At 39.4% G+C, this 17952-nt stretch overlaps 1 protein-coding gene across 1 annotated transcript; it reads right to left on the reverse strand.

Moving 5' to 3' along the window:
- Window positions 1-2452: 2452 nt before the first annotated feature.
- On the reverse strand, window positions 2453-11118 carry hopx (HOP homeobox). The gene is made up of 2 exons (XM_079669741.1): window positions 10777-11118; window positions 2453-2750 (listed from the first exon to the last, which is right to left on the reverse strand). The coding sequence occupies exons 1-2, from the start codon at window positions 10924-10926 to the stop codon at window positions 2673-2675; spliced, it is 228 nt and encodes a 75-aa protein (XP_079525867.1). The 5' UTR covers window positions 10927-11118; the 3' UTR covers window positions 2453-2672.
- Between the last annotated feature and the right edge of the window lie 6834 nt (window positions 11119-17952).

Genomic DNA, 17952 nt, shown 5'->3' on the forward strand with positions numbered 1-17952 from the left:
TGTGTGTGTGTGTGTGTGTGTGTGTGTGTGTGTGTGTGTGTGTGTGTGTGTGTGTGTGTGTGTGTGTGTGTGTGTGTGTGTGTGTGTGTGTGTGTGTGTGTGTGTGTGTGTGTGTGTGTGTGTGTGTGTGTGTGTGTGTGGGTGGGTGGGTGGGTGGGTGTGGGTGGGTGGGTGTGTTCTGTTTTTCTCTTCTCATAGGGATTCAAATATCATCTCAAACTATTAGAAACAATTATCAAATTGAGGAGTTTTGTGGATGTTTTACTAATGACTAAAAGTAATTATGTCACAAGTAAACCAACAAGATGTCATGCATATCATTGCTGATGATACATACTTTATGAATGTGTGTGTGTGGCAGATGTTAACACCTTGCGTGTGTGTGTGTGTGTGTGTGTGTGTGTGTGTGTGTGTGTGTGTGTGGCCTAGCATTACTTGTGGGGACCTAAATCTGTTTACACAGTCACGTGTGGGGACTCGCCTCCCTTATGGGGACAACATGGAGGTCCCCATAAGGGGAATCATTCATTTTAGGGTGAAGACTTGGTTAGGGTTAGGGTAAGGTTTAGGCATGTGTTGGTTATGGTTAAGGTTAGGATAAGTTTCCAGGAAATGCATGTAAGTCAATGTAGTGTCCCCTGAAGTGATGTATACATGGTGGGTGTGTGTGTGTGTGCGTGCGTGCGTGCGTGCGTGTGTGTGTGTGTGTGTGTGTGATGTCACAAGTAAACCAAGAAGATGTCATGAATGTCATTGCTGATGATACATACTTTATGAATGTGTGTGTGTGGCAGATGTTAACACCTTGTCACAGCAGCTTGTTAAGAGCAGCAATGTATGAGCAGTTGAACTACCTGTTGGGTTGGTGTTGGTTTCTGTCGAGCTCGTTGTGCAGACTGTTCTCACAGAGAGTTCACTCCGGGCAGTTTGGCAGGAAACCTCATCTCTTCTCTCTCTTTCTCTCACCTTCTTCACAAACACACAGTCCAACATTTCTTTGCTGTCCGGTACATTTAGAAACTGCCTCTCGCTCCGCTTTTTGAGCATGTTTGTCTGATTTAATTTCATTTTCGTTCCTCCAGCGTCGTTTATGTAGCCACTTGTTTCTGCTGAAAATAACTATGTATTTCATTTCAAAGAATGTATTGTAACTCTCGCTTGAACTTGGAACTGGTAACATGAAAGGGGGAATAAAAAGAGATAATATTAAATGCTCTTAACCCTTAACATATATTGCCAAAAAAGCTCTTATTACATGTGACAGTTTTTCCAATAAGCAGGTGTGGAGTTGATCACAAATAAAAACGCTACTTTGTCCTTAGACCATAACCTTTAGTATTTTTTAAAACATCCTGCTAACTAAAACAAATCAAAAGGACAACAACCAAAATCAGGTCAGAGGAAGCATCCCAAAATAACCACAAACTGAACTATTTTCATTCAAACAAACCCAAACCAACAATGTGTTTTCATCAGTAGCATACTTCCTGTTTTAACTTCCTTTTTTGTAGCACTCAGAGCACTGAAGACGTGGTTCTTAAAAATAAGTAAAAGACTCAGCAGGGCAGCGTTATTTCAGGAAAACATCAATAAAAAAACACAAGTAATAGTGCATTTCTTACAGACCTTTTCAGCTGTCGATTGGTACACATGTGATGCTCTAGGCTAGTGAGTATTTGGGGCTCCAGTAAATATTAAAGTACAAAGAAATACTTGTCTATACATCTTTTTTTAGCCATTAAAGGTAGGGTAGGTAAGAATGGAGAAACCAGCTCGAGTGCGCTAGAATTTCAAAGTATGCAGCCGGAAAAAAATCGGCCCCTTCCTTCAGACTTCCTTTCAGAGCCCCTCCTCCAACACACATGGACGCGCACATGACCAATGAGGGCACGAGATAAGTTTGTGCACAGATGGAAGGCTGACAGGCAGGTAGGCCATCCAGTTACTTTAGCCGGGCCGGCTCAGATGATTGGTCTTGCTTTTTACAGCGCCACGGCTTCCACAGATGAGATTTTTTTATGTATTTATTGTCAAAGCATTTAATATATTCATTGCTATCGGGATGTTAAGAGCATTCCATGGAATATAACAACAAGTGTTTCTGAAGTGAATGACCTACCCCACCTTTAAGTAAGAGTGATCACAAGGAAGGAAATGGACATTGAAATGACACCCGTCTTTTATTTAGCCCGTGAATTAGTCATTCAGCTCACTCGGCTCATATGTCCACCCCCCCCATCCTCCTTCCTCTACAACTGGACATTTCCCACAATTGTCGCTGGATAGCGGCAACTTATTCCAGCAGCATCTATTGTAATCCCAGCGCTTCCTTACATTTTTTTTATAGTCCCATAGTCGGCTCCCTGCTGACAGACGCACATGTAAACAAAGCCTGAAAACAAAAGGTCCCCAGTCCCCCTCTAGACTACAACCACAGAGCACACTCGAGTCATTTTAACTTATAATAATAACAATATGTTTATTTCTGTAAACATGGCGGTTATATTGGCACACAAACACCTTCACATTCCGTAAATTAAAATAGCTTCATAGATACAAAACAAGAACGAATGACACAGAGGGGAAGGGTATGAGGAAGAGGTGGAGGGGGCATTTTTGTCCAGGAGCAACAAAGTCAGCGCAGAGCTTCTTCTTCTCCTCCTTCTTCGGTATCAGTCCAACACTGATCCGAGTTCAGACGGAAGACCCTCCGCCTTCCTCCACTGTGCGTTGCGTAGCTTGAACCATTTCTGCAGGACACAAACAAAAGGAACTAATTACAAACACACCCATGGGAGGTGTTGCAGGAGGTTTGGTTCAGAAACAAAGCAATGAGGTAATTCACAGAATACAGTCATGACAGGAATATTCCTGAGAAGCAACACAGGTGGAGTGTGTGTATTGTCAAGAGTGATCTGGACAAAAAGACATCCTCAGGCCACTGGGCACATACAGTATAGGCTTCACAACTATTATTGAACGATCCCTGGACACGTGAGGAACTAAAACAACTAGATGACTATGTGATACTTAAGTGAAGTGATTCAACTGGTATCGATTACAGTTTGTTTGAAGGCAATTTAAACCCTGCAATCTCAGAGGTGTGGCTATAGATGTCTGGTTAATAATATTACCGTTGTCATATGGGTTTAAAGCTATTTAACAGTTTAGCTAACAGGTAAAAGGTAAAAAAAAAGGTAACTGAGATGAAAAACTCAATCAAATTCATGTCTGTGAGTGCTGTGATAAGTATGTTAACCTAGCTTAGCATACATATGAGCGCTACTGGGATATACAGTAGCTAGCTTTACTTTTCTGCAAGGACAATGCGGTCACCTGCTTGGCCTCATTACTGTGCACCCTAACATCACTGCCAAAACGACAACATCTGCAGTGAACTTATGCTTCCAGCTTTCAAAGCATTTAGGTTAGCTAACAAACTCATAGGCAACATGTAAGTCAGATTTGAACATGCTACGCCTTGAACAAGTTAACGTGGAGTTAGCATATCAACATCTTCTGTATACAGCAGCAGAAATAAGCTGACTTTTTTCATGCACCATTTTAGCATGCTAGCATTAGCCTGTTACGATACATGAAAACGTCCATATGTATTTTAGTATACGCACGCTTGTGAGTTTATAAAAAACAAAAACGATAATGGTTTTGATTAGGTTAGGATTAAATAACGAAAATATTTTTAGCATAGTCAGATTTAAAGGGGAATGAAGGATTTCCATAACTGGTTTTAGTTTTGTTGAGTCTTTTCGTGACCAGGGGCACCATCCTAAAAGGCAAACCCTAAATCTAAATGATACGCCTAAAAGACAGTCATAGCTGTAGCCATGTTTCCTTTCTGACTCAATTAAGTTTATAATCACGTTACACTTATGTTTCTTTGTGAGTTTAGGTGTGGTCTCTGAGTCACAGAGACACGGCAGTGACCCCGAGGCGAAGTTGTATTATGAAAACCACGAACGAGAAATGTTTCCATCCAACTTTAGCAGGCTCCTCCACTAATAAGTGCGCCACTGAAACCCTGACTCGACACACACACACACACACACACACACACACACACACACACACACACACACACACACACACACACACACACACACACACACACACACACACACACACACACACACACACACACACACACACACACACACACACACACACACACACACACACACACACACACACACACACACACACACACACACACACACACACACACACACACACACACACACACACTTTATAGACGTGCACCTGGATGGTTTCCACATTTTGTCGAGAACACATGAGAATCCCATTTGGAGTCATCTGTGTTTGCACTTAGGAGTAAATCAATTGTGCTCCTCGTTCATCTGTGTGTGAGGATTTCATATTCGTGTAGCTCATCTCTGTGATGCAGGACATTCAGGAGGGGGTAAAATAAACTATTCTTTAACATTAGATGTGTCCAAACTGAAGAACATCCAGTCTATACAGTCTTTAAAATGCCATTTTCTCTACCAGGTTTTGAATGGAAGTCAGATTACACACAAAACACAGAAACCATTTATTGTTTAGTTAGCAATCCTTTTCAAAGTGGAAAAGACCGTTGAATGTCTTATAGTCCTATAATCCTGATGACCTATACACTCGTGCTTATGTTGTTCTTTCAAACTGACTATAGGAGTGGATTACATAACCAGGCCTTTCAATTTCTCTTCACCTTTGCTGACTCACTGAAAAAAAATACAAGTGATCTATGAAAGGAGCTTAAGCATGCCTTACAGAGGTTAGAGCATGTTCTAAATGTGAAACGGGGAGTGGAGCTTGGGGAGTGTTTCTCCAGCTAAACCTTCTCCAATGAGAGCTTTGTTAACGCTCGACAGGGGGGGAAGCGGTAGAAAAAAGGCAGAAAAAAAACCGCTCATCAGCTGGAAATGAATTGAGGTCTTTTGATGAGGGGCCAGACCTTTACCTCACTCTGTCAGGTTAGCCCTCCCACCTTTGTATACCATGAATGGAAACAGTCACTGACACTGGGAGAGGAATTAGGACGCAGCGCAGAGCAGTTTTAGTTTATCTAACATTTTTCATCGGCTGAAAAGCTGCATTGTAAACCTCCGTGGAGCCAAATAATGAAACACCTTGGCTGTGTTAGAAACAAAGGTGGGGCTCTGCGGTAAAAGAAGTAAGCGAAATGTTTTGTGTGAAATTGCCTCTTTGGGTTTCCACACACGTCTTCGGCGAGAATACATCTTAACAGGCTAACGTTAGCATGTTCAAATCGCTTGAATGAAACATGTGAAATGTAAGCATCTGCTGTTTTAACATGGATTTGAATATGCTTTTTTAAGCAATGTTCAAACCATAGTATGTTCATTTGTGATTCATATGTGGTTTATGAGCTTATTAGACGCTTTGATAATGGGCCATACATTTCTACACAACCAGCAGGATAAACATACGCACTTAGTCCGTCTAAAACTTATTTCTGGGCTTACTGAGGACTGGATTTTCTCCTCTTTCAAGGCGTTAACACATTAGGCGTGTGACCATTTACTGACATGAACATGCTGGAAAAACAAGCTAAACTATTCACACTGGCAGCAAATTAAATGTGAGACAGTTGCAACACTTATAGCCAGGTCAATCTTCAGAAAAACCCATTTGGATGGAAGGTTAAAAAGTTACGTGTATATGGCCAGGGCGTTTATTGTGAAAGATAACAATTGTGGTTCTGATAGAGCTGACTTTATCAAGGTTTAAAAGCGTAATAAAGTTTGCAGTCTTGGTTCGGACTGTCGGCTCTAGTTTCAAATCCAAAACATGATTGCTTGATGCTTTTATTCCCCCGAAAACTACACCTTGTTTCAATAAAAAATGACGTTGCCTTCAAACAACTTGGTCATGATAGAGGGTTATCATTCAGTACGGACAGAATGATTACAAATAGTAAAAATATCAACGTTTACGAGCATGTACGAAGGATTTGAAGGAATTTGAGACCCTCTACTTTAAAGTTGTACTCTATACACATTTAACATAAATATCAGTTTACTGTGGTGCATTATGGGAACATTACGATTTATACGAGGGATTAAAAGACAGGATATTGCAGATCGTCGCTATAGACTTTTTATCTGATTTTCTCTCACGTTACCCTTATTTATGGAAATGAAATATTAACCATGGAGCATCCCTTTAAGTGTTGAGGCTTAAACATCTCTGGACTGCAAACCAAAGCATATGTTGTCTTTTCTTTCAACATTTGTAGCTACAGTGATGCAGAAGGCTTGGACAAAATTGCAAAAGAGGCCTCCACTTTTAATACAAACTACATAATCAGATCTACCCGTTTACACCTGAGGGCTGTGTGACTTCAGAACTGAGAAACCTGGATGAACTGGTTTGAGGAGTTCAAGTCACAGAGTCTGACATCAACGAGTGAGTGACAGGTGAAATATTTGTACTGTACTGTAAAGAGCTGACACACCTGTGCCAAAGCTAATTATGAAAAGGACACACATGTCCCTGTCATGCGAGATATTAATCTCTCAAGCACAAACACTAGCAGAAATATTTGCCTATGAGGTGTTACGTCAACGCAAATGAAATAATTTACATGTACAGCTAAGCAAATAGGCGTGTTGTTGCCCTGGAAATCCAGGAAAGAGGAATACCAACAAGGGCTGGGGAATATGTCGATAAATGAGATTAGATTTTGGATATCGTAATATGGCATAAGCTTTTTCCTTACTTGGTTATAAAGGCTGCATTATGGTTAAGTGATGTAACTTTCTGAGCAAAGCTTGATGTTCTAGCTTTTTCTATTATTTGTTATATCCACATTACTCATAGTAATTACGTGAGATCACCAAAAGTCAACCCTACAATATTGTCGCAATATCGATATGGAGGCATTTAGTAAAATAAATGTGCAAAATAGATTTAATGGGGAGTGGTGCGGGAATGAGTCCTAGAGCAGGAAATATGTTAGCATTTTAGCATTTCCAGAGTCTTTCGTCTTGAAGTCAATGGCTTTTGAATCAGCTTTTGGTGAATTTCCCCAAAACAAGGTTGATTCAAATGTATACGAATGTCATGTTTAGTAACATACGTCAGTAAATACCCAACTGGTTAAGGTACGGTTACAAAAGGAGGTTGCTAACAAGTGTCTAAATGAGACGACTAAACGTCATCACGCCGAACATTAGCTGCCTTTAGCTTAGCGGTGGTCACGTGAAGTCATGTGACCATGCTGTAGTTCCTTTATAGCCTAACGTTAGCCGCCTTTAGCTTAGCGGTGGTGACGTGAAGTCATGTGACCGTGCTGTAGTTCCTTAATAGCCTCACGTTAGCCACCTTTAGCTTAGCGGTGGTGACGTGAAGTCATGTGACCGTGCTGTAGTTCCTTAATAGCCTAACGTTAGCCGCCTTTAGCTTAGTGGTGGTGACGTGAAGTCATGTGACCGTGCTGTAGTTCCTTAATAGCCTAACGTTAGCCGCCTTTAGCTTAGCGGTGGTGACGTGAAGTCATGTGACCGTGCTGTAGTTCCTTAATAGCCTAACGTTAGCCGCCTTTAGCTTAGCGGTGGTGACGTGAAGTCATGTGACCGTGCTGTAGTTCCTTAATAGCCTAACGTTAGCCGCCTTTAAGTTAGCGGTGGTGACGTGAAGTCATGTGACCGTGCTGTAGTTCCTTAATAGCCTAACGTTAGCCACCTTTAGCTTAGTGGTGGTGACGTGAAGTCATGTGACCGTGCTGTAGTTCCTTAATAGCCTAACGTTAGCTACCTTTAGCTTAGCGGTGGTGACTAGAAGTCATGTGACCGATCTATAGTTCCTTTATATCCTAAAGTTAGCTTTTTACTTCTGGGAATCTGAAGATTGGTGGTGTCAATATGTCACAGAGCTTAATTTGCTTGAAGAAAAATGTGATTGAGGAGGGAGCCATTGAGATGCTAACTTCCAGGTCTCCATTTAAAAGTACGTCATGAATGCACCAATCTATTCCATCCCCACAAACTATACCTCATTACGGAGAGCTTTTAAAATGATCCATCAGAGGGTTTCTACAGGAGGTGCCTTTCAACATGTTCTTATCGGCGCTCTGAAGCTTCACATCTGGCTCCTGATGTGACAGTTGCACAGACTTACAGTTAGACATTCCTCAGATAGAGGCTTGGTGGGAGTGTTTACATGTGGGAAAGGGGTGGTGGTGGGAAAGATTAAATACCTAACTAGTAATGTGATGGTTTGTCATGTTTTCCACTTCAATTAATGCCTCTAAGATGGTCTGAAATGGGAACATGTGCACATCCGACCAAGTATGACTAAAATAAACTTTGTCAACAATAGAGACTTCCCTCACTTGTGGATGGACGTATGATCTTTCCTTAAAGTCGCCCTCTTTAAACTTGAAGTCCCCCTGTGGAGATCAATCAGTGTTTGTAAGAATGAACAAAAGATTCTTCCTGAGCTGAAACAGAAGCAGGAAACTCCACTCTGAATGACTTCATCATGTAGAACAACAGTGGAGCAGACGATCAATGGGAAGCTGCCGCCTCTGTGGTCAGTGTTGGCGTGCAAATGAATATTATATCATCAGATTGTGACATTTAACCAGACGTATTAGCCAGGGATCACACTGAGCACACAAACCAGCACGATTAAGTTTCATATCACAGATTGAAAATGTTGTTTAGCTGTATCTTCACCTTCAGTAACTGAGACACTGATATGAAAAATGACACACACTCCTGACTTGTAAACCTTCTTGACGCTAACTTGTGACACCATAACGTTTCCTGAGTCTAAGGGAACATTTTTTTCTGTAACTTCAGGAAAACCTCTCACATGTGTAGGGATTTAAAATAAAATAGTATATCTACTAAAGTACTACTGAGGTTAAACTACTCAGTGACATAACATGACACTTAGTATCACCCACATGTGTATTGAAAGTGAAAATGCACAACGACATTTTGCATAAACAGTTGAACAACTTGGCATAGATGACGATGTGGTGAAGGAGTTGGCTACGTGCCTATATCAATATCTCATTATTTATATAAATGCAGCATACTGTTTGTTCAGCAACACAATTACATCAATATAGTCAGCCTAAAAATGTACAAATCTAGATTTATGGCCATATTAATACGACATATTTACTAAGTCCTGACCACACAAATAAAAAAACGAGTGTGGTTACTATGTCTGCTACAAGGATGCTGTACACATATCATATGAAAGACATGTTTGTAAAGGGCCACGGCTCAATTAAATGACCGTAAATATTCTTAAATCACCTTAAAAGAAAGGTTGACCACACAAAGCGATCGCACAGCAGAGAGATGGGTTACTATGCCGGCTCATGGTCTATGGGAATGCTATACATTAAACGTTTGTAAAGGTCTAAACTAAAGAATACTCCACAGAAAAACTGTAAAATTACCATAACGTGTTTAAATCACTTTAAAACTAAAGTGACTTTCTTAGGAGTTCACCACTTGGGAACAGTCTGTATAAGAATATGACATTGATAATATACTATACAGTATACTATGGAGTATTCTATTATCTAATTATTTACAGAAGTGCCACTTAACAACACGTTTCAGCCTTAAACTCACACATTTAGACTTGAAAGCAATGTGAAAACTCACTCGTGTGTCCTCAAACCCTTAAATTAAGATGTTCCACACTCTTATATTTTCTAGAAATGCTGCTTTTCAGTGGATTTCAGCCTAAAACCACACAATCTGACTTGCAAAGGTTGTGAAAAACAAATGTTTTATTATCCCATCTGAACAAAACTCAGAATACATTTGAGTTGTTTCACATTAACTCTCTATACTCACTTGTGTGTCCTCAACACAGCTAATATTAAGGTGTTCTATTACCTCATTATAAATAAAAAAAATGCTGCTTTTCAATACATTTTAGCCATAAATCTAGACTTGAAATACTGTAATAACACCCTTTTTACCCCATACTGACCACAATACTAATAACAAAGGGGAGTTTTGGACATGTCAGGTCTCTATACTCACTTGTATGTCCTTAAAACCTAATATCAAGAAGTTCTACACTTTTCAATACATTTTAGCCATAAACTCACACATCTTGAAAACATTCTGAAAACACACTTTCTACCCCGTACTGAGTACAATCTCAATAAAAGAGTGTTTTTTGTCCACATGTTTGGTCTCTCTACTCACTTGTGTGTCCTTAAAACCTAATATCAAGAAGTTCTGCACTCTTATATTTTCTAGAAATGCTGCTTTGCCATACATTTTAGCCATAAACTCACACATCTAGACTTGCAAACATTGTGAAAAACACATTTGTGTCACCATTTTTTTAGCCCATCTTAACAAAACTCAGTATAAAAGACCGTTTGTTCAAGTTATGTCTCTTTACTCACTTGTGTGTCCTCAACACAGCTAATATTAAAATGTTTATATTACCTCATTATTAAAAAAAAAATGCTGCTTTTCAATACATTAACTCACAAATTTAACATGGTGAAAACCTGGATACTGACCACAATACTATTTTTTATGGTTCTTTACTCACATTTATGGTCTCTACATGTCCTCAACATAGATAATATTATTAACTCGTTATTTCTAGAAATGCTGCTTTTAAACTCACACATCTTGACTTGAAAACCCTGTAAAAAACACTCTTTTTTTTTTTACCCCATACTAAAACAAATAAAATAGTGTTCCCCCCCCCCCCCCCCCCCATGTTTGACTCTCTACTCACTTGCGTGTCCTCCTCTGACAGCCCGCACTCGGCTGCGATCAGCATGAGCGTACTCCCGTCCGGATGTCTGGTGACTTTAGTGAAACTGTCCTCCAGAACTTTGGTCTGCTCCTCCGCCAGCATCATGCACTCCTTGGCTTTAGAAGACATGATATTCCTGGGTGTTATTCCCTCTTTTCGCTGCAGTCTGTCCGGTTCTCAGCCTGCGGTCGTTGCTCCTACGCTCTGCGGGGAGAGAGTGCGCACAGCCGGGGATGGAGAGGCGCGCAGCTCGGCGGGAGTGTGTGGAGAAAGTGGAAGCAGTGTGTGTGTGTGTGAGAGAGTGTGAGAGTGTGTGTGTGCGTGCGTGTGTGGAGGTTTTACTACTGTCAACAGAGGTACGTCACGAAGCTGAGCCCCTCCCACCAAAACATCAGTGACACAGCTTGAAGGAATATTATGGGAGTGTTGTTATAGCAAGATGGCAACAATAAATAGAAACTGATGAGGGAAATAAATAAATAACTTTTTGGTCTGCAGGGATATCACGAGGAAATTAAATAACAAGACCCCTATTTTTTTACTGGAAACTGATACACTGAAATTGGAATATTAAAAGGAGAAGTTAAAAGGCTCAAATATGACTATATGTACTATTACATAACAGGAAGTAACGTTTTTAAATTGATAATCAAACTGTTTTGATAAATTCCACATTTAGTTTCTGATACTGCCACTAGAGGGCAGTTTTTCAAATCTAGTGGTGTAACAAAGTTATATTTATTAAAGGAAATTAAATCTATTTGTAATAGATGTTTAAGCTATTGGTGTCTTCAATTAATATGTAAATAAAGGTCAAGTTAGGCCCAAAAAAAGTCTGTAGTTGACCCGTAAATATATCAAAACAGGGTTTAAGATCTTAAAATATATATATTTTGTGTCTTTTCACAACAATATCAAATATGTATATTACAGAGGGAATTATGTTTTGTTTTACAACCTTAAACTATCTCTACACAGCATATATAATTCATTAATAAAAACTACCAAAGCCAATCATTTTTCTTAAGTATCAAACTTATATTGTATGTTTTCTAGACTCGAGGATGGTTAGAAAATGTATTCTCTTGAAACTAAATTATGTTTGTGTGATGTCTGAAGTGTTCAAAGCTGTTGTTACGGTCCTAAAGCATCAAAGTGTTTGAACACACACATGTAGAAATTGTCCTTTTACCCACAGAGGAGGAGGATTATCTCCGGTGACGACACAGCTGATAACAAGCTGTCCGTTTATGACATAATAAAACATAATACACAGTTCTGTGGGATGCAATAAAAAACATACGTTGAATAAAGTCACGCAGCTGCAGACTGACCCGGTCGTATTCAAAGATAAGAAAGGTAAATCTTGTCAGATCCAAAGTTCAGTCTCTGATCGTAAACGAGATTCCGCTCTCAGGGTTTTTGTTAATTATAAAACATTGACTTTCTTTCACTGTTTTCACAAGTTATCAATTATTGATTTTAGCTCCAGTCTGCTTCACAGTGGGATCAACTCCATCTGTGGCACAACCTCAACAGTTTCTCTTCTTTAGGGAAAGATATGGAAATATACAGCAACACATATATAATAGACCAGAAAAATGGGGGAATTTAAGGAACAAAATGTTATTATTTAATGCATTTTTAATACAATATATAATCAGAATGTCATGTTAGTCTCAATGTGTTTTGGATTTTGCAAAAAATATATATTTCAGAGAAAAAAGCATGAAGTAAAAGAAAGTATTACACATTATATCTCAGTGAAATGGGTGAGTTTACGGAACAAAACAGAAATACAAGTTATTATTTAATGAATTATTATTACAATATATAATCAGAGTCTCATGTTAGTCACAATATGTTTTAGATATAGTAATAAAAAAAAAAATCATACTTTTACCGTAACAACACTGAAAAAACTGAGATGCTGACTTTAATTAAATGTCAACACATTTCCCATAGCTGTAGTTGAAGCCAATAATATGAAGTTGAACCTAATATTTTGTATTTAAACTTAATATGATTGCTTTCCACTAACTAACAGTAACGTGAAATCTGTTGACATATAGAACATTTAGTTAAAGTCAACGTTTCAGTTGTTTCGATGAACAGAAGCAGGATTAAAGCTAACGTGAGTCTGCTGACCCTCAGGGCTGAAAAGGATTCGTAGTATTTCCCGCTCTCCTGGAGATAAAGGGTCCCGACCTGTGATATTTTTACTGGTGTTGGACTCACACACACTCTCCGTTATCAGTGTGTGTTTTCTATTTCAGGCTCCTTATAGAACCCTTTATCCCTCAGCTGCAGTCGACCTGTTGACCGTGTCAGATTATCTGTGTTTATTTCTGTTTATTTATCTGACGGCTCAGGGTTTTGGACCCGACTCCACCCTCAGAGGCGGGTTGTTTCCAAAATATACTTCTCCTGTGGGATGTGAGCGCTGAAAATCTCACTTTTCTGACGTTTTCAGAAGGGGTTTTTGGTTACATGACTGGAATAAGGTCTGTGGTTAATGCAAGCTAAAGAGATTGTTATGTTTTGTTCTAAGATATAAAGTGAATATTGAAAAATACAGTGTTTTGATGTTTTTGTTGTTGTGTGTCAGGCTCATGCAAACTTATTTAACCCTCCTGTTGTGTCCGTCTTCCCCCCCTTACTTTGGTGTTTGCAGTCAAATTTGACCGGTCCTGTTTGAACTGTTATTACATTAACACAAAAACCATTAATCATCACCACATTTCATTTAACACCCTTTCAAACCGTACATGTTGTATCAGAATACTGGTATACATGAAAAACAGCAGTTAATATACAAAGAACAGACACTGAACATGTATTGGTGTGCCAGGTGTGATCCATGTGGGGGGGTGGGCACATCTTGTGTGTGTGTGTGTATGTGTGTGTGTGTGTGTGTGTGAACATTTTCCCAGGAACAACATGGGTGTTACAAAATCATCCAAAATTCAATGAAAGTGGAGATCAGCAATTGTATATGTTCAAATGTCTACTGTGAAGGATATCATAAAGCCTTAATGTAATCGAATGTAAAACAAAAAGTTATGATTTATGAAAGTAGTCAATCGGTCAGATCTGACCCGAAGACAACAGGAGGGTTAAGAAAACTTTATGACACTAAGAGAAAAGGCTTTCGTAGAATAGCTAAGACACAACATCAAATTATAAGTTATGTGAAGTCATGTGAACGTGGTGTGGAGTTGTTTAATTAGGGTGATTGCATTTGCACTTCATGAACATGTAAACACGTACTAACTTGTAAGTATGATCCGGATGAACAACACATGGATGTGTCATGTTTGCCATAGAGCTTAATTCCTGCTTGAATCCAATGGTAAAAAACAATTATTGTTATTTTGAAGAGTGAACCTGTATTTCTTGAATTCTTCATTATTATACTCTTTCTTTTGTTAAACGGGACATTGCATCATCGTGTACGCTCTACCTTCAAAGCACTAAAAGGAACAAATCTGATCTGATACATAACGGTCTTAAATGTCCTCCCCATAAATCATCAGAAAAACCACATAAAACAGGAGATCAGGAGATGAGAAGACCACGAAATGTCAAATGACTTAGAATAAATTACTGGGAAAATACTTATCAATGATTATAATAATCAACTCAATTCATTGTTTTTAATAACGTGTACCAACACTGGTAGTCTGCAGCAGAAGGAACTGTCCTAAACACATCTTAAATGTCTTAATGATAATCAGCAGGACAGTTTGATCTTCTGTCAGACGATATTTCTTTGTAACACAATCTATCTCTCAGTGACGGTGTTACGAGAGTCTCATTCACAAACTGTCCAGATAAGAAACACACTGCAGTGTTCAGCAGAGTTCAGTCTTTACTCACTGACATGATTACAGATAAGAAGCGACCCATAGATGGATTCACTTTGTTCTATTATCTGAATCTTTCTCTACTTTTGCTACGAATCATTTTCAGCCCTGAGGGTCAGCAGACTCATGATAGCGTGCAATCTCTGAAAAAACTGAAAGGTTGACTTTAATGAAATGTTTTATGTCAACAGATTTCACGTAACTGTAATTAGGTTGGTTGAAAGCAATCATATTAAGTTGAGATACCAAATATTAGTTCAACTTAATATTATTGCCTTCAACTACAGCTATGTGAAATGTGTTGACATAATACATTTACATATGGTACATCTAAACCATAGTGAGACTAACATGAGATTCTGATTATATATTGTAATATGAATTCATTGCTGACGTCTTTACAGCTGAATGTATTTCCCTCAGTTTGCTCCTTTGTGCCGAGCCATCTGCTGTGTTCCACATCAAACATGTATCTAAAAAGATGCATATCGATGTCCTTTAACCAGACACGTCTCAGTCATTCAGCGAGGCTTACTGCACCGTGCAGGCATGCTGAAAACACTTGTTGTTGTTGTTGCCTATAATTACAGGTAAAGTGTCACAAACGCTCATCACGGAGCTGCTGGGATTTCTGACTCTAATACAGATGCTGAGTCACAGTAACATCTGTCCCTTGTTGAGTCAGAGAGCAACGTCATGATGCCAGACAACTGATGCATTAAAGAGCCTTTTCCCCTTTCCTGCAAACTCAAGGCCCGGGGGCCAAATCAGGCCCGTGGTGGATTTAATTTCGGCCCGGAGAATAATTTCTAATTACTATTAGATCTGGCCCGCCGGTATATTGCACGCACACCTTCACTCCATCCTCAGAGCCTGAGCCCAAACATTGATGAACTTGCACCCGAGATGAGATGCCAAGTATCTGAACTAGCATCACAGAGCAGCACACTGAGTTCACATGTTTCCTTCTGCACTTTCTTTCTTGAGACAACAGGGCAGGTTTGTTTTGTTCTTTGAGGGAAATAGTTTTTTTGAAGCTGTTGTTGGCCTGTGGGAAAATGTAATCATAAGAATTGACTCTGGAAAAGCTGCAGATAGAGCCATAAGAAATGAAAGCAACTGATTATTTAATGTTTAATGTTGTTTTTATAGGCAATAATTTAAGCTTTGTTAGTTCCAGGTTTAATATGTTCAATAAGTTCATTTCAATAATTTCTGCAATAAATATTGAACCAGTCCGGCCCTCGACTAGTACCCATTTATTTATTTTGGCCCACTGTGTATTTGAGTTTGACACCCCTGCTGTAGTGTGTTATGTAGGTTTTTGTGCATGTAAATGGTCTGCAAAAGATAAAATCCCAAAGTTCCCTCCAGAGTGAGTTTCTCTTCCATACAGATAATAGATATAGATATAATAGAATAGACACAATTATGAACATATATTAAAATCAAGCACAATCATGTCACTGAATTGTCTTTTATGTCAAAACTCAGAGTCGAAAGTCTTTAGTTGTACAGTTGGTAAAATAAATCCACTATAAGTTCATCTAATGCTTATATAGTTGTGCACTTGTGTTTCTAAACCTTGGGGCAAAGGTCATGAAGGTTAATTTGTTTTGTATCATTTGTAATTTATGCTGCTCATGTCTGGTTTCTGGTCTTTTATAAAAAAGGTGTCTTGTAAGCCTGTTTTGCCTGGGCGTGTCATTTAAAATATCAAATGAAATACTAGTTATAATTATTCAAGTAAAATGTAAACACATACCAGTCGGGGATTTTTAGTCGAGGTTTAAAGGTGTTTTTACAAAAATATACACACTATACAGCAAATAATCCCAAAGATAACTGAGGTAGGAATGTAAAACGTCATAAATTCACGAATACATTTCTCTCTCCGTTGAGAATAAATAAAGAAATAAAGCCACAAAAGCCAAGACCTCGCTGAAGGAGAACCCAAGACAAACAGTGGTGTGTGTGTTCAGAGGAGCCTCACGAGATGATCTGTGGAGGATCTGATGAACGGCAGGTTACTAAAAATACATCTGAGTCCTCTGGGAAGCCGATCTGCGTCTGTCCTCCGCCTCACCTTCTAACCCGAGTCATTCACAGAGACGTGTTTTCATTAAAGAGAGCCTGCGATCAGGGCTGACGCCTGGAAGAGAGTTCATTAGGGACCAGGTTCAGACCGAGGCTGTGACATAAATCCACTCCCTCGTTAAAGAACAGTATCTGGGAATGAAGGATCTCATTAACATTGAGGCGGGAGAAGTGGAAACAAGAAGCTGAGTTATGACAATAGGTTTTAGACACATGGAGGCAAATCATCTTTTTGGCGGAATGACATCTCAAAATCAGACCAAAATATAGTTTAAAATTCACTTTTAAAAGCTGGCATATGATCTGGCTGGCCAGCTCTGTTGTGATTGGTCAATCGCTTAGAGATGTCCCGCCCCTTAGCCTATACAGTACGTGCAATGTGTTGGAAGGCTAGCCAATAGAAGCGTGAGTGTTACATAGTGATGTCATTGTGTTCCAGATATAGTCTAGTAAAGTTTGAGTGTCAGTCTAATGCTGCGTTCACACCGGACACGATGCGGCTGTCAGCTGTGTTTACTCGCATCATTCAAACAATAATCGCTGGCTAGGGGGCTACAACTACAACAAAATGAACATATTTGACCGTGATTTAATTGTAATACACGTTTTTAAAATGATGCCGAAGTAACAACATACTGATACCGGTTAGTAAAAACCATGAATTAATGCTTTGACATGTCTGCAGACAGACGGCAGGCGAAACACCTTTTAAAATGCGTGTTTTCTGAATGGAGATTGGCTAAGCTAACGCAGTATATGATCCGTCCACACTCACAACAACGACCTACAGACATAAATAAACCAGCGACTGTATTCGCCATGACACAGACAGTCTGTGGTTTGTGCTCGTTTCACTTTTGTCTAGTTTCTGAACAGATAGGAGGAGCTGTGAGCTCTGAGTGCTAACAGCTAACGGCTGATGTTTTGGTTTTGTGGCTCAACGTCAGTGACGGCAGGCTGAGATCCTCACCGCTGATTGGCTACCGCGAGATCGCGTCACGCGAATTTCACCCTGGAGTTGAAAACATTTTACTCGAGCGTTTGTCGCGGCTCCCTTCAATCCAATTGAATGAATGAAATGCTCACATCAGTAGCATGTTTGAAACACCTGAACATTTGGCGCTTTCACACTGGAGTACTTTTCCCTTTAGTTCCGATAGTTCCTGGGATTTTGCCTTCACACCAAAAAGAT

Source organism: Notothenia rossii, assembly GCF_949606895.1.
Source record: "Notothenia rossii genome assembly, chromosome: 3".
NCBI classification, from domain to species: domain Eukaryota; kingdom Metazoa; phylum Chordata; class Actinopteri; order Perciformes; family Nototheniidae; genus Notothenia; species Notothenia rossii.

Excerpts from the sequence above, each read along its gene's own strand:
- hopx (XM_079669741.1), bottom strand. The coding sequence starts at position 10,926 with ATGTCTTCTAAAGCCAAGGAGTGCATGATGCTGGCGGAGGAGCAGACC. Across the intron at positions 2,751-10,776 it reads TGTCAGAGGAGGACACGCAA|AAATGGTTCAAGCTACGCAA; the intron begins GTGAGTAGAGAG and ends TGTGTCCTGCAG.